Raw genomic sequence first — 22,337 nt, 5'->3', positions numbered from 1 at the left:
TTGGGAAAACATAAAACTGCAAAACTTATATTAGGATCATAAAAGGATTTAGACAAACTTGAGATATTTCATGTAAACATTTAATTATTCCTTCAGTACAGAGTTGGTGCCTACAAGGGCTTTAATGAAGTTATTCAGCAAGACCACTTAATAGCTGTAATATTTACAGGAACCTTTTTGAATAACAGCATTGACGGGTACATGATGACGGCATTGTTTAACCTGTAATTCTTTTCTATATTGATTGTTTTGAAACCCACACATGGTACAATGCTCTGCCAGTTTGATAAACAATGATCTAATTGCCCAAGCACATGGCACCGCTTACAGACTTGTCTAGACAAGAACCTTTTCAGAAAGGATTTGCATCACATTCCAAATAGAAAACAGAATACAATTTACACACATAGGAGCCAGATTTGTAGGTGCCTGAACCCCACTAATATATGTGCTGCCACTATCCATGTCTATACATGTCATTTTCCAGTTATATAATAGTGTGGGGGTGGAGGTGGAGGGGGGTACTTGAGCTATTATTTTACGAAAAAAGTTGTATCCTAAGTGCACACATTCCTGGTGATATGCGTCATGGAGGGTGGATATGTAGGATTCTACAGTATCTTGAAATCTTTCCAAGCTATTATCCTCTGTTATCAACCATTTTAAGCTCTGAAAGGATTCCTGCATTCTTTTGCGAGAGGAGTTTTTTCTCAGGAAATATATTATATACTGTTTTATACGGAATGCAATGTTAGTTAGGAGCCTGCCAATAATCTCCCAGTTTCATTGCAGTCCACATGATATACGAATTATGTTATAGAGATCATTTCCATACTGTCTGCAGATTTTTATTGCTGCGTGTATACCGGAACTCTAGCTGATGGTACCATAGCGGTAGTTTATTTCCTGAACATGTGGATGTCTGGATGAGCTCCCTGTCTGCAGGGAACCTTTCAGTGACTGAAGAGACTGATAACAGAGGACTTTAGCTCACAATTTGGTAATGGCAAGGATACTAAAACATACATTCCAAATTTTCTTGTGGGTGAAATGGGACAAGAGAAGAGGGTGTGGCAATGCATCAGGGGGCGTGGCTAATACTTCTGACATGCTGGCCCACCCTACACTCAATTCCTGGTATCGGGGGTGTAGTAAGAGTGGAGGGGCCCGTGTGCGGTCTCTGTCCGGAGCCCCTCCTCTCTACCCTGCTGCCGGCAGTGAACCGAGCGCAGCAGTAGAATCTGGGCACTAGTAGACTCTAGCGCTTTGCCAGAGTCTACTGCGCATGCTCAGGTCACTGGGGAAATGGCGCAGCCGCCATTTTCCCAGCGATTTCCCTACTGCGCAAGTGCAAAACACCAGGAAAATGGCCAGTGCGCCGTTTTGCCAGTGATTTGTACAGCGCTGCTAATGCCAACGCAGGACTCCGAAGAGGTAAGTATTGAAGAAATGGGTGCAGGGTGTGTGATGTGGACCCAACGCACACCCTGCACCCATTATAGATACGCCACTGCGTAGTATGCAGTCACTATGTCGATGTTCAAACGGCCAACACCAGAATGATGGATGTTATGATGTAGACATGGTTAAAAATGTAGACATCTTACATGTTGACATCTACAATATGGAAAATGTGTGCGTGTCGACAATAGACGAGTTAAGGTTAGGATTAAAATTGCTTGTCGACATTTCCACATTGTCGACATGCTGCATGTCAACCGTGTGTGTCGGCATGATGAACATGTCGACCAAGCCGATATTATGTTGTCAATATTATGAATGTCAACATGGTGATCGTCAATATAATATACTGTACCCCAATTCACCTCCCCATAATGCCACACCCATCATGACTGGTACCTTAAGGCCATACCAAAGCAAAGTTGTATGGAGGGACAGAGGGGGCGATTCAGACCTGGATGCTAAGCCACGATCGCTCGCATCCAAAAGGGGCCAGGTATGCAAATTCCGCGATCGCACTGTCTGGGGTAAGGACGCCCTCTATGTCTTAGAGAGCGACGGCAGAGTGAGCGCATGCCGGTATAAAGACGCCCACTTTTCTTTAGCACACGTCATCTCCAGGAAGTGTATGATTAATCAGATCCATCGAGAACCATCGGAGCTGCACACAGCGCTTGAGGTAGACCCTACCCCACCGCAAGCACTGCGATCAATGCAACCAAGTGACGTGTACAATGACGTCTCCATGCTAATTCTGCACACCCGTTTTGATGCCCAGACACGCCTGCGTTCGCAGCACCACTCCCCCGTTCACAAGCACCTTCCCCTGTTACCACCCACAAATGGCGCTGTCACTCAAAGTAGCGCTGAGTCTGTTTACAACGAGCGCACAATTCCCGAGCGCAGTGAGTGACTCGAGCATGCGCATATTGATGCATACGCATGTGCAGACGGGCGACTATCGGCCATAGCGTGCGTTCGCGGCTTAGCGTCCGGGTCTGAATCAGGCCCAGAGCCCTCAGATTGGGACTGTCCCACCTACATAAATCGGAACAGATGGGAGGTATGATAATGTTAGAGGTATTAAAATTAAATTCTTGGCATTCAACAACACTGAAAACTCATCCTTCTAATATCCTTACCCTGTTGATTTATGGGCAAGATGTCAGCATCTAATGTCAGTTATCTGTACACCCTATTTAAATTTGCGGTCTGTAAATGACAATATAAATAGTAAATGAATGTTATTAACATTCCTAAAGTTTCTTAAAATAAAAAAAAAAGAGCTTAAACAAACGTTGATGACCTGTCACTGTGCGCTGGAAATTTCAGCTTGCAACTGACAAATATTGAATTAGAAAATATACCCCCTTCCCGTCCCATACACACCCCCACACCTTCCCTATTAATTGCTACAAAACTCGGCAAGCAGCCATAACTGATGGTAGTTTTATTTTCTTCCTTTGCTTTGTTGAAACAATTTTGCTGAACTCTGATAAACCTTTAATTCTGCAGAGAAGCAAATAAATTAAAATGTTGATTTTGAGCTAAACAACATCAGGAACATGAACATGAATATAAATGTTGGCAAATCATCCTAATACATAGTTGCCAACTGTTCTTTATTTCCAGCCTAGGTTTGAAATATCTCTGGCATGCGGACGGCTGCAGTTTAGATCAGCCCTGTGCCCTACCTCCTACATAATCATCTTCTCACACGCATAAAAGCGTTACACATAATGGGCAGTGGGAAATGACATGGGAGTGCCGAGAAGTCATCACACCAAAGACGGGGTTGTTTTAAAGATCTACAGGAACCAGGGCCGTAACTAGGGTGATGCGACATGTGCCACGGCACAGGGCACCGCATAGCAGAGGGCGCTGTTTGAGCCTGTCACAGCTGTTCTGATGGACAAATCTTGCTGCAGATGCAGCTTCACCAGTGTTCTCCTACATCTAGAGCTGGTGAGTTACACTGTATAATTATTGTGTACAGTATCATCACTGCAGCCATTGGATTCACACTGTATTTGTCAGTGACACCTGGATAACAGTGGTACAAAGGGACCAGTACCCCTTCATCATTGTGACAAATGAAATTTGGCAAGGCCCTTCCCCATGAGCCCACGCCTGTTTTCCGGGCATGCATCTTATGTACCTATTTGAAAAATGGGGGGGGGGGAGGCACCAATGCTCTTTATGGCCCAGGGTACCAAAAAGTCTGCTTACGGCTCTGACAGGAACCAGCTCAGCTCATTTGCTGGACCCAGGGTTTTTAACTCTGATTGTTGGTGCCAGCGGTAGGTTTTGCTGACAATCACAATCTGAACAGTCATTATGCAGAAGCCATAAGGTCGACATGTACAACATGTCAACAGACTAAAGTCTCAAGACAATTAGCTCATCTTTCCTCTCCATTAGATTGGTAGCTGCTGAAAAATAGGAAAGATTCCTGGGGGTAAATTTACTAAAGGTCGATTTGGCATTTTGAGTGATTTGAGGTGCGATTTTCATTCGATTTGGATTTGATTTTGGTTTTGCGTATTTACTAAAGGCCAAATCACATGTAAAATCGGACTTCAAATCGACTTTGGACTCAAATCGCCCTCAAGTCGACCATCGGACAAACATTGGTACTTTTACATACAAAACCCAACACACAAAACCCTTATTTACTATCATTCGACTTGAAATTGTCCTCAAAATCGGACTTCAAATCTTGCTTCAAATCACCAATACAATAGACCTGCTTCATGCTTTCGATTTGAGCATGAGCAGGTCGGATTCACACAGATACATGTAGACATCAGTGAGATACCTGCATGTATCTCACTGTAAAAAGCAATTAAAAAGTGAAATTTAAAAAAAAAACGCGAGGTCACCCCCCCCAAAACACAATGAGCCCTGGACTTTGCCGACACTGTTCAGGTTGACTAAGTACAGGGAAAAAATTTACGTAGTGTCTCCCTGTACGCAGTACAACCAGCACTGGCCTATGGGAAGCAGAGCTGGTTCTGGATTTACAGGGAAAAAATTGCGTAGGGTCTCCCTGTAAGATCCAGAACCAGCCCTGGACCCTTTCTAACAGGGGGCTGATGCCACAGCCAGGGGAGCCCTATCACCGGGCCCCCCCAGCCGCAGCATCAGCCCTGACCGTTAGTCAAACCCAGGCCAGGGATCCCTGGGGAGTTGGAGACCCCTTCAAAAAAAGGGGTCTCCCTCTCCAGGGCACCCCTAGCCTGGGCTGATAGCCTGGGGCTATCCCCGCCACCCTGGGTGGTGGTTGGCGGGATTGATTGTGTAGGTGTGGTGTAAAAATAGATATAAACATTGTATTTCCAGTAGAACTGCAGGTCCCAGCAAGCCTCCCCTGCATGCTGGTACTTGGAGTACCACAAGTACCAGCATGCGGGGCATTAAGGGCCCACTGGGACTTGTAGTTCACCTGTAAAGAAATGTCCCAAGAAACACACACACACCTTACAAAGTATAACTTTAATACATACATACATACATACACACACTCACACAATACCCACCTATCTTACCTCCAGTGGTCCCCTTCTCCAGTAGGCATCCATGGGTTTATTTATTTTATTATTTATTAACAGTTTCTTATATAGCGCAGCAAATTCCGTTGCGCTTTACAATTTGAATCAACATTAACATTATACTGGGTTGTAAAAGACATACATACATACATACATACATACATAACATACATAAGGGTAAGAGGGCCCTGCTCGCAAGCTTACAATCTATAGGGAAATAGGTGTTGATACACAAGGAGAGGTGCTACACATTGCAAATTGGTCCAGCCCAATTGCAGATGTTCTTGGTGGGCTGTATAATCCAATCACACTGGAAAGTTGGCCTAGGGTTAAGAGGATGTTAAATTGAAGAAAGAGAAGATGTGATAGGTGTTTACTATAAGAAGAGAGTTAGATAGGGAGCTATAAAAAGGTTAGTTGGGCGGTCCTGGAATCTGATAAGCTTGTCTGTAGAGTTGAGTTTTCAGAGAACGCTTGAATGTTTGGAAACTAGTGGAAAGTCTTATTGTGCGTGGTAAGGCATTCCACAGGGTGGGTGCACCCGAAAAAAGTCCTGTAACCATGCGTGGGAACAAGTAATGCGCGAGGATGAGAGATGCAGATTTTGCGCAGAGCGGAGATGTCGGGTTGGAAGATATTTTGAGATAAGTGAAGAGATGTATGTTGGTGTGGTTTGGTTAATAGCTTTATGTGTGAGTGTAAGTATTTTAAATTGAATACGGTAGAAGACCGGCAGCCAATGGAGAGACTGACAGAGTGGATCAGCAGACACTGAACGTTTGGTGAGAAAATGCAATAGTCAATGTGTGAAATTATGAGTGCGTGTATTAGAGTTTTTGCAGTGTCTTGCGTAAGATATGGTCGAATTTTGGCTATGTTTTTTTAGATGTATGTAACAGGATTTAGAGACAGATTGAATGTGGGGAACAAAAGACAGTTCAGAGTCAAGGATGACACCTAGGCAGCGAGCTTGTGGGGTGGGGTTGATTGTCGAGTTGTCAACAGTAATAGAGATATCAGGTTGGTAACTGCTATTGGCCGGTGGAAATATAATTAATTCTGTTTTGGATATATTAAGTTTGAGGTAGCGAGATGACATCCAAGATGAAATGGCGGAGAGACATTCAGTGACACGGACCAGCACAGATGGTGACAAATCTGGGGAGGATAGGTAAATTTGAGTATGGTCTGCGTATAGATGATACTGAAAACCAAAAGACCTTATCAGTTTGCCAAGAGAAGTGGTATATATTGAGAAAAGCAGAGGACCTAATACTGAACCTTGTGGTACTCCAACTGATAAAGGTAGCGAAGTGGAGGTAGAATCAGAAAAGCGAACAGTGAAAAACCGATTAGATAGGTAGGATGAGAACCAAGAAAGGGCTGTGTCTTGAAGACCTATGGATTGTAGTGTTTGTATGAGAAGAGAGTGGTCAACAGTGTCAAAGGCAGCAGAGATATCTAGAAGAATTAGAAGTGAGTAATGGCCTTTAGCCTTGGCAGTGACCAGATCATTTACTAACTTAGTCAGTGCTGTCTCAGTGGAGTGTTGGGAACGAAAGCCTGACTGAAGTGGATCCAATAAGTTGTGGGTTAAAATAATAAAACGATAAAACCGGACCCTCGCACTAAGGAGTAATCGGTCTAATCAGACGGATTACTCCTTCCCGTATGAAGCGCACAGATGTCCGTGTCTGTGCGTTCATTGGCTGAGAGAGGTCACGCCCCGCCTCTCAGCCAATGAACGGCTCCTCAATTGTACTCAATGGTGGGAGCCGCAGGGTTACTAAATTTTATCCTGCGGCTCCCACCATTAACTTCAATGGAGGGAGCCGTTCATTGGCTGAGAGGCGGGGCCTGACCTCACTCAGCCAATGAACACACAGACACGGAGCTTCAAAGGATGAAGCCGCATCTGTGTGCTTCACAACACAACACTAAACATAACCCCCCTCCCTTAGTGCCTAACCGTAACACCCCCCCAGTGGTATCTATCTCTAACCCCCCCTGTCAGCAGCCTAACCCTAAATCTCCCCCACCCCCACGGCCTAAACCTAACCCGCCACACTTACGTTCGGGATGCCGGCTCTCGAGATTCTGGCATCGGCATCTCAAGTGATGTAGGGATTCCGGCGTCAGTATTCTGGACGCGGGTTGGGATTCCGGCGCCCGGGATTTCGAACGACAGCATCCCAACAGCCAGTATCTTAACTGCATCCCGTTTGGATTATAATTCCCTTAATGCTCAGCACTGCATAGTATGTCAGTGCTTTATAAAAATTGGATAATATAATATTTCTCCCTGGAAGGTTTCCTGTTTCTTAGCTTTATAAGTTAATATTTATTGAGCAGGAATATTTAAAATGCAAATAATTTATGTTAGAATCAAACTTAGTAATCATGACGCGATGGGAATGAAAGGTCCGCTAAGACTGTATTATGCGGAATGTATTAGACGCACCGGCTCAGTAGCAGCATGTCTCTGGAAACTATTTTGAAATGTTGGCACCTATGTAAATAGTAATACTAATGGTAAGATAATAATTAAAAAATGTAAATGCATATTTCCCATGACCCACAAGCTGTATTACACTCTGCCTCATTGCTCTCCTGCATTTCTGCTGCAGCCTGTGAATGTTGGTAACATAATAGTACAACACGCAAAAAGCATTAGAGCATAGGCCCGTTATTCAGTGGTGTCCCAGTTCAGTTCTGGCTTTGGCCTGGAGCGTTAGCTAAAAGCTTGCAGCTGTGCAGCCATGATGACAGGGTGTTGCTTCTGGCATTCAGTGCTGCCAAACCTTGGGATCAGACCGATATGCCATTCTGAGAGAGAGCCTGTCTAAGAACAGGTTGGGTGCAAGAGACAATACTGAAATTGTGACTTGTTTTGTTTTTCTATGTGAAACTGACACTTTTGTGAATTACTGATGCAAGAAACAGCGAGGAGTTGCTTGCAGCAAATTATCTGAACTGTGACGGAGTTTATATTTGGTTTGTCAGCTGCCATATACCAGCAACCTATTCCAGGAGATGACAATCTTACGAATTCTTCCTAATAAAAGAAATAAATATATTTACCTGCCAGTTAGGGAGAAGACACACACACGACTCTGGACACTCAGCCCAGGTTGAAGCCGGTGGTTTTCTGTATTTACCCTCGTTCACACATGGGTGGCGGCCTGGATTATTCCTGGGTCATCACCATTCACACCGGATTCGGGTCTTCCAGTGACGCTTGGAGATGATGTAATCACCACTGTGCCGACCAATCAGGACCTTTGAGGCATGACCCGGGTTATGCCATTCACACTACAGGTGACACCGTCCTAGGTCGGCCCCTTTCTCACATAGTCTAGAGTCGACCCGGGCAAGACACGGGTATTTGTGAAAGGGGTATTGAAGGTGGTTTTTACTTTTTACATACCTCCAGTAGTTAAAATTGAGACATACACTGACATTATGGTCCCCATATGGGACCTTTTTATCTCTCTCTCTCTAAACTTGATGTTTAGTATCTGTCCGCATGTAAGCTTAGTATCATCATATTGTCTCCTAATATCTGTGTGACAACTCATTTTGGCTGTGATACCTGCCTGCTTCTTGACACCTGCTCTCCAGCTATTGACCAGCTCTAGGATCCTACTGTACCTTTAACTGGCCAAACACAGGTTCATTTTGTTGGTTAATTTTGCCATTTTCAATCAAACTGGATAAAGATTGTACTGTGTGTGGGCTCCAAAGCTGTCTGCCGAAGTCGGTATCCTGCTCTAGATCAAGTCTTGGAGACCACAGAGCACCCAACAGGATGGGAGAACCACTGTTCTTATGTCACAGCTGAGAAAGTCCCACACTGCATTGATTCCAACAATATATATTACTTGGTAGAGGAAAACGCATGGGTGTCCTGATAGCAAATAGCATGTGGGAGCCCTTAACAGTTAAATTGTCAATAAGATATACTGGCGATGTTATGTGCACACCACACAGAACCCCCCCCCCCTCCCACCCAGCTCACATATGCCACAGTGCCTTTTACCTTAGTGATGTAGCTATATGCAGACTTGCTGGCAATCTGGCTGCCTCCTGCGGGAGGAGGCAACAAGGTTGGCACATTGGGGGGGGGCATGACGCGGCTTTGAGGGAAGGGCGAGAGTGTGACTACGAGATCGCGTCATCACAGCCCCGCCCTCACTACACAATGCAGAGATTAACGGCATTGTGCAGCTGGGGGCAGGTCCACAATGACGCGATTCAGTGTGAATCGCTTCATCGGCTCCCCTCAGACCGGCCACTTATACAAGAAAGGATCGGACTCCGGCAGTGAATGGGGGAGCAGAAACAGGTGGGTGGTACAGACGATTTTCAGGCGGCTCCGGACCGTTCCGGGAGAGTAGGCAAGTATGGCTATATGTCAGGGCCACACTGTGTGTGGGTACCCCTGGGCGACTGCCACTTGGCTGCCCTGTTGGTAATCCGCAACTGTCAAGGAACAGGTTAATTTGCCAATAACTCCCAAACCATCGATATAGGTCCTACAGTACACAGAGTGGACGATAGTATTGCTGCAAAAACTCCCAAACCATCGATATAGGTCCTACAGTACACAGAGAGGCCGATAGCATTGCTGCAAAAACTCCCAAACTAGGGGTGAGCGGGTTCGGTTTTACTGGAATCTTTTTATTGGCTATCGCCGAACACGTGTTTTGGATAGCGAATGAAATCGAGCCGAAATTGCGGTAAAGTGGCGATAAGAACCGAGTAAAACCGAACCCGCTCACCGGACCCAAACCATTGATATAGGTCCTACAGTACACAGAGTGGCCGATAGCATTGCTGCAAAAACTCCCAAACCATCGATATAGGTCCTACAGTACACAGAGTGGCCGATAGCATTGCTGCAATAACACTCAAACCATCGATATAGGTCCTACAGTACACAGAGTGGCCGATAGCATTGCTGCAATAACTCCCAAACCATCGATATAGGTCCTACAGTACACAGAGTGGCCGATAGCATTGCTGCAATAACTCCCAAACCATCGATATAGGTCCTACAGTACACAGAGTGGCCGATAGCATTGCTGCAAAAACTCCCAAACCATCGATATAGGTCCTACAGTACACAGAGTGGCCGATAGCATTGCTGCAATAACTTGAATACTAAACTTATCCCAAATCAAGCTGTGGATTGCGATATATGATTTGAGCTAGCACAGGGCCTGACTCAGACCCACTCGCGAGCGCTGAGCGCTCGCAAACGAGTCGATGTTGGGCCAGTGGGCATGCGCATGACGGACCCGGCTCTGTCGTGCGCATGACCCGGATAGCGACGGGCAAGCCGTCGCTATGGGTCTCGCTACAAAGGGGGCGTGCTATCGGTGGTGAGTGACAGCATGCCCCCTTTGGTGGGTGTGCCGGGGGCGTGGCTGGCCACAAGTGATGTCAGTGGGAGTGCTCTCAGCTCTGATAGAGCCAAAAGCACTCCAGGGCTTGCGGCAGACGAGATCCTACCACAAGGATCTCGTCGCAAGCCCGATGGTCAAGACCATCGCGACCATCTTTTTGGCCGCTCGCTATAGCTGTGGGTGGTCACCCACAGCTATGCGAGCGGCCAGGAGGCCGCTCTAAAATCAGGAAGGACGGCCCTGATTCAGAGCGAGCGCTCTGTCAGAGAGTCCGGCTCTGAATCAGGGCCACAGTCTCCTCACCTGTATAACACGAGGGTTGTCCACCAACTGCTTGAAGAGTCTGTCTATCCCAAGTGGTCCGCTGTTTGGGCGATATTCCAGGGCATTGGGTGGGACATCAGGGTCATGACAATTCAAGGTTGCGACAATTGTGTTTTCTATAATGGGCTCTGGTTTTGTAAACCTGAAAGAAAAAAAAAAAGATTCTGAACAGTGATAGTGATAACGAGACACCAAGCAGAAGGGAAACCATGCGTTCCCCTCTTTCACAGCTTACGAAGAACATTGATAAACTGTGATCTTAAACTTAAAGCAATAAGTGATAAATGTATTACAAATAGGAGATGTACTGGGCCGGACTGGCCATCTGGCACTTGTGGTAAATACCAGAAGGATGATGGTGCAATGGGCCTGTCCGGATTGAAAATTGGCCAAGCAGCTCCACCTACCAGCGCACTGCTCAGTCGGTATACTGAGAGACAGGGCCATGCGACGAGGCCACGCCCCCTGCTTTGACGCCATGGCCTCTTTGCGCTAGCACATGCGACTAATGCCAGGGCTGACCTTGAGCCCCTAGTGAGTCCGTCCCTGGAGATGTATAAATATAAATAGCAAGTGTTATTTATGAAAAACAAACAAAAGCTCAATAGATATACTGGGGCAGATGCAGAGCTTCATGATGCATCCATTTGCAGAGCGTATCTTGCATATTTCGGCACAGCGCGTGCTCCAGAACCAAGCGCATGCAAACACGAGAGATGCAGAATCGCGTCTCCAAAAAAAAAAAAATTCTGTACGCTGTCAGATTTTATGGTTAGTAAATAGCCCATATCAACTTCTATGCATTCCATCATTCAGCGCTTTTAAAATGTGGGCAGGTAGTTTTTATTGACTGCAATGTACTGTACAAAAGCCAGAATAGTCAGGAATATGCAAACTGCTCTGAGTAACTTTCACAAAACGCACCTGAAATTTAAAAAAAACATATATGTGTTTTTATTTTGGCAGCTCAAGCTTCCTTGGTAACGGAATAGCAATTTTACATTACAGCACAGGTTAAGACACTTACCTGTACAAGTACGGAGCACAGAATGGGGGGTTATCATTAATTGGAAGAATATTTGCCGTCACTAAGATGGAGGCGCACTTATTGTCCCGGTCACATACTTTCACAGTATAGGACTGAACGCTGACAAATCCGACCGCCTCGCTGTCCATTCTGGAAATTATGATTACTGTTCCCGTCTCTGTTGGATAAAAATCATTTATTTTCTTTTTTTATCACACAATAAAATGATCAGTGTATTTTTACCTAAAGACGAACAACCAGCAAAGCTCGGGGCTTTGATCTTCCTCTACAACCATCTCCTGGCCAGAAAAATTATATTACGCCACAAATAAGGTGGATTTACTTGCTGCAGCTAAACTACAGTTAGGTTTTTTTTTTAACTAGGTTTGACTAATGGGGCCTATCCATTACACGACTTTCTGAACGATCCGACCAAAACCAGGAGGTTTTGGTCACATTGTTCGCAAAGTCGTGTAATGGATAGCCGGCAAGGACCAGCGATGCACGTGCACGCTGGGACCTTGCCGACCCCGACTATCTACGGAACATGCTGGTCAACCTGACGAAGATCGTCAGGTTCCCCATGTTCCGAAATAGGAGGTCGGGAATCTGCACTGAAAGACGTTCAGTGAACGCCGTTCAGTGCGGGCATCGCACCTGGCGTCCTGAAGGACTGAACGCGTAATGGATAGGACCCTTAAGATTTGCAGTCACCATCACATTAGTTTAATATAGTCACACTAGAGAACAAGGTTAAAGTAAATAATTTTTATCATAACATTTTCTAAAATAACATGCATATTGACAGAAGAGTTAGCATGTGTGTTTTAGTATCTTTATGGTGTCTTGTTTTCTGACTGGGGTACATTAACTAAAGTGCGAGTTTATAAAAGTGGAGACGTTGCTCATAGCAACCAATCATATTGTAGCTATTATCTTCTAGAAGGTACTAAATAAATGATAAGTAGGGGTAAATTTACTAAGATGTGAGCTCTATTTAAGAAATGATGCTGCCATACCTCCCAACTTTTCATCCTCCCAAGGAGGCCAAAAAGAGGTGTGGCTTCCGCAAAAGGGGTGGAGTCTACTGAAAACAGGGCGGAGCCTCGCGGCTTCCCCCGTTTTCGTCACTATGGGGGCGTGCCCAGCATCTCCGAGATGCTGCGCAGCCCCCAGGCAGTCCTAACACATGAGAACAGATGCCATGTGTTGCCCACACATGGCATCTGTGTGGGCAACAGAATCTACTTCTCATTTATCTAGCACCTTCTAGAAGATAATACCTGGAATCTGATTGGTTGCTATGGGCAACATCACTTCTTAAATAGAACTCCCATCTTAGTAAATTTACCCCATAGAATCTGATTGGTTGCTAAGGGCAACATCTCCATTGCTATAAACCCGCACTTTAGTATATTTACCCCTGTATTTCAATTTTACCTCACATTCCAGGGGGCTTATTTAATAAATATTGCATCCAAGCCTTGTAAAGTAACATTTTGAATCGCTGCCATGTGCAAACATCGGGTCACGCATGGGTGAGGGGTGATTGCCAGATTGGATCTATTTTTATGGCCTTAGATCAGAGGTTCCCAAATGCGGTCCTCAAGGCTCCCCAACAGTTCAGGTTTTAGAGATATCCATGGTTGAGCACATGTGGTTAAATCAAATTGACTGTGGTACTAATTAAGTCATCTGTGCTCAACCATGGATATCTCTAAAACCTGGACAGTTGGAGAGCCTTGAGGACCGCGTTTGGGAACCTCTGCCTTAGATGAATTATTAGAGCATATTTGCCAACACAGCATTTAAGTATAAAATATGCACTGGAGCAGACCAGAGCAACCGATCAACAATGATCTGCTTACAACAACTACAATGAAAGCAAGTGTCTGATATATTTGCACCCAAATGTTCCTATTTATGCTATCTTTCATATCACAAGAGAATCACATTTGTAGATACAATAGGTCTCATTTATGAAGTGTAAATTGGTCCAGGTCAGGGACGGATTAAGAGAGGAGGGGAACCGTTTGCAGTCTCTGTACAGAACCACCCTCGCTCACCTGGCACATGTGCTGAATAGTTTCTGGCTCTGTGTCAGACTATTGCACATGTACAGATCTCTGATAAAATGGCGTTGGCACCATTTCCTCAGTCATTTCTCTACTGCATATACTTCAAACTTCATGGGCACCATTGTCCTGGTGATTACAGGACGGAGAGGTAAGTATGTAGGATATTAGTGCAGACCTCACACCCTGCAACCGTTATAGATACACCCATGGTCCAAGTGCAGCATAAAATTGTCTTTGGTGGTGGCATGATCCTTGATTTGCTTAAGTGCACCTAGTTATCTGTCAAAATGCATCGCTCAGTGGTGCAAGTTGGCCGTCTTTGAGAAGGAGCAAAAGTTATCAGCAGCTAATAGGAGGCATTCGGCAGGCCGTGGACATTCCTGCAATGTACATAGCAAAGGCACTGGTGCACCTAGCTCTGGGGAGTAGTGCAGAAACCGAGATTTCATTTTGGTGGGTCAAGATTATTTAAATGAGATAAGGGAGTGTAGAGAGATGGTGCAGGTATTTCCATCTCTGCAGTTCTGAGATGAGATACATTTTCCTAATCTAAGGGGTAAATTTACAGAAGTGAGAGTTTTTAGAAGTGGAGATGTTGCCCATAGCACCTGTTAAAGTGAAAAATCATGTTAAAGAATTACCCCATTTTGTGTTCAAATGCTAAGAAGAAATGATATTCTGTGTGACACATTGTGCCTGAGAAGGGCCTCATTCCTTATCTATCTATTCTAGCTCTTAGAAATGTATTCATATAGAATAGCTTATGTTAGCCAATTAAGGCTATAGTAGAGTGTATTCATCCTTTGTATTCAATTTTGATTTATATGACAGGAAAGATAAGAGATTATATGGTTCTATTGAGAACAGTGGTGTAAAGCTGGGTACACATCTAAAGATTATCTGTCCAACCAGCCAACTAGTTGATTGGTTGGAATGAAAATCTGGTAACGTATGGGAGTAACTGATGATCAGCAATTTGCTCCTAAATGCCAGAAAACAGATGAAAATGGTCGTCAGACAGGTTTTGATCTAAACAATTTGTTCAAACAACAATCCTTTTCCCGGCGTTTGGGAGCAAATTGCTGATTGTCATTTGCTTTCATACTTTACCATATTTTCATTCCAACCAATCAACTAGTTGGCTGGTTGGACAGATAATCTTTAGATGTGTGGCCAGCTTTAGTTGTCAGAGACTGCCTTATACCAAGGATATATTGTCTCTAAGCCTAGACATATCTTATAAATCTTTGAGAGATGTCATATAGATTTATATCTATAGATAGTATTACTAAAATTCATTTATTGTTAAGTTAGGCAATACTGCCATCTATTGACAATGTATCTAACTTCTAAATACTCTTACCTTAATAAATTTACCCCTAAATATTTTTGGATCCATTCTGCAACTTTTAGAGAAACTTTCTGGAACTTGGTCCTGATAAGTAACACCATCTTAGATGGCATTGCCTAACAGAAGCCTATGGGCTTCATATCGTTAATAGGATCCCTCCCAGGGTCCCCAACGGCTTGCACATGCACTGGCTGATGGCCACACATGCACAGAGGGACTCCCAGGTCATAGTTTCTGGACTGTTACTAAAGGGATATGCACAATTCAGCTCACACTACTGGGACCATGATGTGAGATGACTGTACACAACAAATTACATCATGAACTGGCTCACTGCACAGGAGTTCCTTCCTACATGGGGCTGCTGTGAAAACTAGTGTCCTCCTCCATCAGACAGTACAGCAGTCAGGAACCCGTGAAGGCCATAAGCCCCACTTACACCTTGCCAAAAAATGTATACTCCAACACCATTCTTCTCTTGTCATATATAAGGGGAGGGCAAGAACTACTCTTGCACACAAGTCCTCTAAAGTCCTCTTTAGGCTCCTTGGTTCTATTTACTGAAAGGGGAAGTTCGTAAGTGGACTTTTGATGCGACGTATACACTTTTGCAAAGTGTGTCCACCTCCTCTCCGAGTGTGGAGAGTGTTAATGCATAATGCATGGACCATCTAGGACAAAGGTATCTTCTACTGCACATCCATTACGCTTCATAAATGAGGTGCATTGTAGATTATAAGGAGAATATATCACCTTTGTGAATTGTAAAGTAGGTATTTCCAGGGTCCAACAGAAAAGTGAGATCATTCATCTGGTCTGCGTCAGCACCTGTGCATGTGTTCACTGTTGTTCCAACTGGAAGCTCCTCTTCCAGTTCAATTCTCACTGAGTTCCCTGATGTTTCTGTCTTTGTCGCATTCCCACTTTTACCGATACTGGAAAAGCTATTTTAAGGGAATAATTTCATATTGCTGTATACTTGCCATTATTTCACAGGCCTATAGGCGTACAGATGTGTCATACATCTAGCCTACTTGCTCGTTAAACATCCCTTCTAGTCACACCATGCCGTGGCGTGACTCGGTAGTGCCAAATTTATTTTTGTGCCATTTTAGGATGCATGAGCAGCTTCTGCTGATTAAAATGACATGCGGCATACCTATATTCTGTGTGCGACTGTGGGTGTATTTGCATATGAAGCGCTACGCTATAGTGTCACAGCCGCTGACACTGTAACGTAGTATTTCACATGCAGATACACCCATAGTTGCACACAGAGTATAGGCATGCCACATATCATTTTAATCAGCAGAAGCTGCTTGAGCGACCTATTTACTGTGCGAATAACACGCATTTAAAGGTAAAAAGTCGCACGAAAAGACGCTTGGTGCTACCGAGTCACATGGTGCACATGCGTTATGTATTACGCGACTTGTAGTGCACGGAGGATAGATGAATGTGGACACATCTGTACATTGATATACTGATGTTATTTGCACAACAGAATAAGGTTGAGCGGTACTTTCTATTACAAGAGCAATTTTTTTTAAAAAAATTTGAAACCCACAATATATGGCTTATTTTCACTGGTATTCTCTCTTACTGAATAGAGAAAAAACTGGGGATCTGCCATATAAAATATAAAAACTCACCTTTCTATCTGTATGTTTTGTCAGCAGGTACTAAAGATCAACAGACAAAATTACAGGTAATTCTAAGCCTAAGTGTAACCCCTAAAACTTAATGTCGACATTTTAAATGTGTCGATATTTTGCAGGTGTTGACATTTTAACCATGCCAACTTTATGACATTCCACATTAGGGTGTCGACCTTTTGACTGTCGACATAATGACTACATCCCATAGAAATGTAGCCTAATTACATCAGTCTCACTGGTGGGTCTTCTACTGTTTGATACGATTGAATTAAACAATTCAAAAAGTGGCTTCTATTTAACTGTTATCAGCAGCATTACCGATAACTAATTGTAGTTTTTAAATTTATGTGTCGTTTTCACTTTTTTTTCACTATTTAATATTGATACTTCACATTTTCTTTTTTGAAATATTATGCTGCATTGATTGTATAAGAGGATTTAAGTAGTGCTATTTATTTTAATTTATACTTAGTAAAACTTTGTTTAAATGTATGCTATAACTAACTCATTGAATTTATCTATAAATTATTACCTATATAGTGCCAGCATATTCGATTACGCTTTACAATTAAATTTAACCTCAAGAGTAGAACTATCTGGAATATTAATTTGGGGTTTTTATTTTTGGGGGGAACATTCTTAATATATTTTTTTGCAACTTGTATTCATTGTTATTGAGTGGGCTATTTTTACACTAGGATATAGACTTACATGCATGTCATCGTGGGGTCATTGTCGTTCACATTGGTGATGTAGACCTTTATATTTGCAGATTTTGAAAGAGCACCATCACTTATATTCACTGCTATAGTATAGCTGCATGGAGATAGAATAAAAAAGTGTTAAGTCATCAATACTAAGCATTGAGCAGGGGCAAATGCAGGATTTGTAGGAAGCAGTTGCTGTGTTCACACATATATATTAGGGGTGTGCACCGGCCACTTTTCGTGTTTTGTGTTTTGGTTTTGGATCTGGATCTTTCTTCGTGTTTTGGATCTGGATTGGTTTTGCCAAAACCACCCTTCCGTGTTTTGGGTTCTGGGTTTTGTGTTTTGGATCTGTATTTTTTTTCAAAAAAGCATAAAAACAGCTAAAATCACAGAATTTGTTGGTTTCTCTGCTCCTATGCTATTATTAACCTCAATAACCTTAATTTCCACTCATTTCCAGTCTATTCTGAACACCTCACACCTCACAATAGTGTTTTCATGTCCAAAAGGTTGCACCGAGGTAGCTGGATGACTATGCTAAGCGACACGAGTGGGCGGCACAAACACGTGACCCATCTAGGAGTGACACTGCAGTGGCAGACAGGATGGCAGTTAGAAAAACTAGGCCCCAAACTGTACATAATGCAAAGAAAAAAAAGAAGTGCAAGATGGAATTGTCCTTGGGCCCTCCCACCCACCCTTATGTTGTATAAACAGGACATGCACACTTTAACAAATCAATCATTTCAGCGCCAGGGTCTGCCACACAACTGTGGCTGAAATGATTGGTTCGTTTGGGCCCCCACAAAACAAGCTGGCAATTAATGTGTCCCTGCACAAACTGGCTCTACGGAGGCAAGATGTCATCCTCATCCTCCTCATCCACCGATTCCTCACCCTCTTCAGTGTGTACATCCTCATCCTCACAGAGTATTAATTCGTCCCTGCTGGAACCACAGGTCCCTCTGTACGTTCTGGAGGCTGGTCTCCCTGGAAGAGTTGATAATTCATTTTATGAACATCATCTTCTCCACATTTTGTGGAAGCAACCTCCTACGCCTTTCGCTGACAAGGTTCCCGGCTGCACTAAACACTCTTTCGGAGTACACACTGGAGGGGGGGCAACTCAGGTAAAATAGAGCCAGTTTGTACAGGGACCTCCAAATTGCTTCTTTTTCCTGCCAGTACAGGTACGGACTGTCTGACATGCCTACTTGGATGCTGTCACCGATGTAATCCTTTAACAGACAGACGCACGCTTGTCGCTGCTGCTTTGAGGATTCAAGTGCGGCTACAGCCCACACAATTCGCAAAGACAGAAAAAAAAAAAGAATATTTTTATTGTTTGTGGAGCACACTTTGAGGGTTACACCACCCTTTAACAGACAGACGCACGCTTGTCGCTGCTGCTTTGAGGATGCAAGTGCGGCTACAGCCCACACAATTCACAAAGACAGAAAAAAAGAAGAAGAATATTTTAATTGTTTGTGTAGAACACTTTGAGGTGTCACCACCCTTTAACAGACAGACGCACGCTTGTCGCTGCTGCTTTAAGGATGCAGGTGCAGCTACAGCCCACACATTTCACAAAGACCGAAAAAAAAAAGAACAATATTTTAATTGTTTGTGTAGAACACTTTGAGGTGTCATCACCCTTTAACAGACAGACGCACGCTTGTCGCTGCTGCTTTAAGGATGCAGGTGCGGCTACAGCCCACACAATTCACATAGACAGAAAAAAAAAGAACAATATTTTAATTGTTTCTGTAGCACACTTTGAGGGTGTCACCACCCTTTAACAGACAGACGCACGCTTGTCGCTGCTGCTTTGAGGATGCAAGTGTGGCTACATCGCACACAAGTCACAAACACATTAAAAAAATAGTTTTTTATTTTTTGGAACACTTTGAGAGTTACACCACCCTTTAACAGACAGACGCACGCTTGTCGCTGCTGCTTTAAGGATGCAGGTGCGGCTACAGCCCACACATTTCACAAAGACCGAAAAAAAAAGAACAATATTTTAATTGTTTGTGTAGAACACTTTGAGGGTGTCACCACCCTTTAACAGACAGATGCACGCTTGTCGCTGCTGCTTTAAGGATGCAGGTGCGGCTACAGCCCACACATTTCACAAAGACCAAAAAAAAAAGAACAATATTTTAATTGTTTGTGTAGCACACTTTGAGGGTGTCACCACCCTTTAACAGACAGACGCACGCTTGTCGCTGCTGCTTTAAGGATACAGGTGCGGCTACAGCCCACACAATTCACAAAGACAGAAAAAAGAACAATATTTTAATTGTTTGTGTAGCACACTTTGAGGGTGTCACCACCCTTTAACAGACAGACGCACGCTTGTCGCTGCTGCTTTAAGGATGCAGGTGCGGCTACAGCCCACACAATTCACAAAGACAGAAAAAATAACAATATTTTAATTGTTTGTGTAGCACACTTTGAGGGTGTCACCACCCTTTAACAGACAGACGCACGCTTGTCGCTGCTGCTTTAAGGATGCAGGTGTGGCTACAGCCCACACATTTCACAAAGACCAAAAAAAAAAGAACAATATTTTAATTGTTTGTGTAGCACACTTTGAGGGTGTCACCACCCTTTAACAGACAGACGCACGCTTGTCGCTGCTGCTTTGAGGATGCAAGTGTGGCTACATCGCACACAAGTCACAAACACATTAAAAAAATAGTTTTTTATTTTTTGGAACACTTTGAGAGTTACACCACCCTTTAACAGACAGACGCACGCTTGTCGCTGCTGCTTTAAGGATGCAGGTGAGGCTACAGCCCACACATTTCACAAAGACCGAAAAAAAAAGAACAATATTTTAATTGTTTGTGTAGAACACTTTGAGGGTGTCACCACCCTTTAACAGACAGACGCACGCTTGTCGCTGCTGCTTTGAGGATGCAGGTGGAATCTAGACGGGATTTGGAACCGAGGACACACTACCTCCATCAATTGTCTAAATCCCACTGCACTAATGTCGGATACCGGACGCACGTCTAACACCAACATAGCAGTCAAGGCCTCAGTTATACGTTTTGCTTCAGGATGACTGCTGTCGTACTTCATCCTCATCGCTAGGGACTGTTGGAGGGTCAATTGCTTAGTAAAAGTAGTGATGTTCCTACTTCCTCTCTGGGATGATGAACAACTCCCAGCAGCAGCAACAGCACTAGGAGGAAGAGGTTCTTGATCTTTCCCTATTTTATTTTTATCGGAGAAAGTTTGGTCCTCCATTTATGTTATATTGATATATATACGTGCGGCTAAAGCGCACACAAACACAGAAAATATTATTTTATTTTTGCTGGAGAGTAGTGCACTTTGTGGGTTACACCACCCTTTAAGAAATGAGCCAGCCGGCTCTTTACTTATGGGACACAGGCGCACGCTTGGCGCTGCTCCTTTGTTGATGCACGTGCAGCCACAGTGCACACAATTCACAAACACAGAAAATAATTTTTTTTTTGGTTTGGACTGGAGTGTACTTTCGGGGGTTACAGCACCCTTAACGGTCAAGCCAGCCGGCCCTTTACTTATGACACAGGCGCACGCTTGGCACTACTTTGTTGATGCACGTGCGGCTACTGCGCACACAATTCACAAACACAGAAAATAATTTTTTTTTAGGTTTGGACTGGAGTGTACTTTCGGGGGTTACAGCACCCTTAACGGTCAAGCCAGCCGGCCCTTTACTTATGACACAGGCGCACGCTTGGCACTACTTTGTTGATGCACGTGCGGCTACTGCGCACACAATTCACAAACACAGAAAATAATTTTTTTTTGGTTTGGACTGGAGTGTACTTTCGGGGGTTACAGCACCCTTTAACGGTCAAGCCAGCCGGCCCTTTACTTATGACACAGGCGCACGCTTGGCACTACTTTGTTGATGCACGTGCGGCTACTGCGCACACAATTCACAAACACAGAAAATAATTTTTTTTTAGGTTTGGACTGGAGTGTACTTTCGGGGGTTACAGCACCCTTAACGGTCAAGCCAGCCGGCCCTTTACTTATGACACAGGCGCACGCTTGGCACTACTTTGTTGATGCACGTGCGGCTACTGCGCACACAATTCACAAACACAGAAAATAATTTTTTTTTGGTTTGGACTGGAGTGTACTTTCGGGGGTTACAGCACCCTTTAACGGTCAAGCCAGCTGGCCCTTTACTTATGACACAGGCGCACGCTTGCCACTACTTTGTTGATGCACGTGCGGCTACTGCGCACACAATTCACAAACACAGAAAATAATTTTTTTTTAGGTTTGGACTGGAGTGTACTTTCGGGGGTTACAGCACCCTTAACGGTCAAGCCAGCCGGCCCTTTACTTATGACACAGGCGCACGCTTGGCACTACTTTGTTGATGCACGTGCGGCTACTGCGCACACAATTCACAAACACAGAAAATAATTTTTTTTTTGGTTTGGACTGGAGTGTACTTTCGGGGGTTACAGCACCCTTAACGGTCAAGCCAGCCGGCCCTTTACTTATGACACAGGCGCACGCTTGGCACTACTTTGTTGATGCACGTGCGGCTACTGCGCACACAATTCACAAACACAGAAAATAATTTTTTTTTTGGTTTGGACTGGAGTGTACTTTCGGGGGTTACAGCACCCTTAACGGTCAAGCCAGCCGGCCCTTTACTTATGACACAGGCGCACGCTTGGCACTACTTTGTTGATGCACGTGCGGCTACTGCGCACACAATTCACAAACACAGAAAATATTTTTTTTTT

General features: G+C 44.1%; 1 protein-coding gene across 1 annotated transcript in view; it reads right to left on the bottom strand.

Annotated features, from left to right (window-relative positions):
* Positions 1-22,337, bottom strand: part of LOC148522996 (cadherin-related family member 3-like) — a 131,196-nt gene that overhangs the window by 49,702 nt on the left and 59,157 nt on the right. The window contains exons 7-10 of the mRNA XM_088473436.1: positions 17,570-17,674; positions 15,954-16,144; positions 11,772-11,949; positions 10,724-10,886 (exon numbers count right to left, since the gene is read on the bottom strand). Coding sequence (XP_088329562.1) covers positions 10,724-10,886; positions 11,772-11,949; positions 15,954-16,144; positions 17,570-17,674 — 637 coding nt within the window. The remainder of the gene's footprint in view (positions 1-10,723; positions 10,887-11,771; positions 11,950-15,953; positions 16,145-17,569; positions 17,675-22,337) is intronic.

Source organism: Taudactylus pleione, unplaced genomic scaffold (assembly GCF_031769625.1).
Source record: "Taudactylus pleione unplaced genomic scaffold, aTauple2 ptg000135l, whole genome shotgun sequence".
NCBI classification, from domain to species: domain Eukaryota; kingdom Metazoa; phylum Chordata; class Amphibia; order Anura; family Myobatrachidae; genus Taudactylus; species Taudactylus pleione.
The sequence above is the reverse complement of the archived record's forward strand: the minus strand, read 5'-3'. Positions and strand labels throughout refer to the sequence as shown.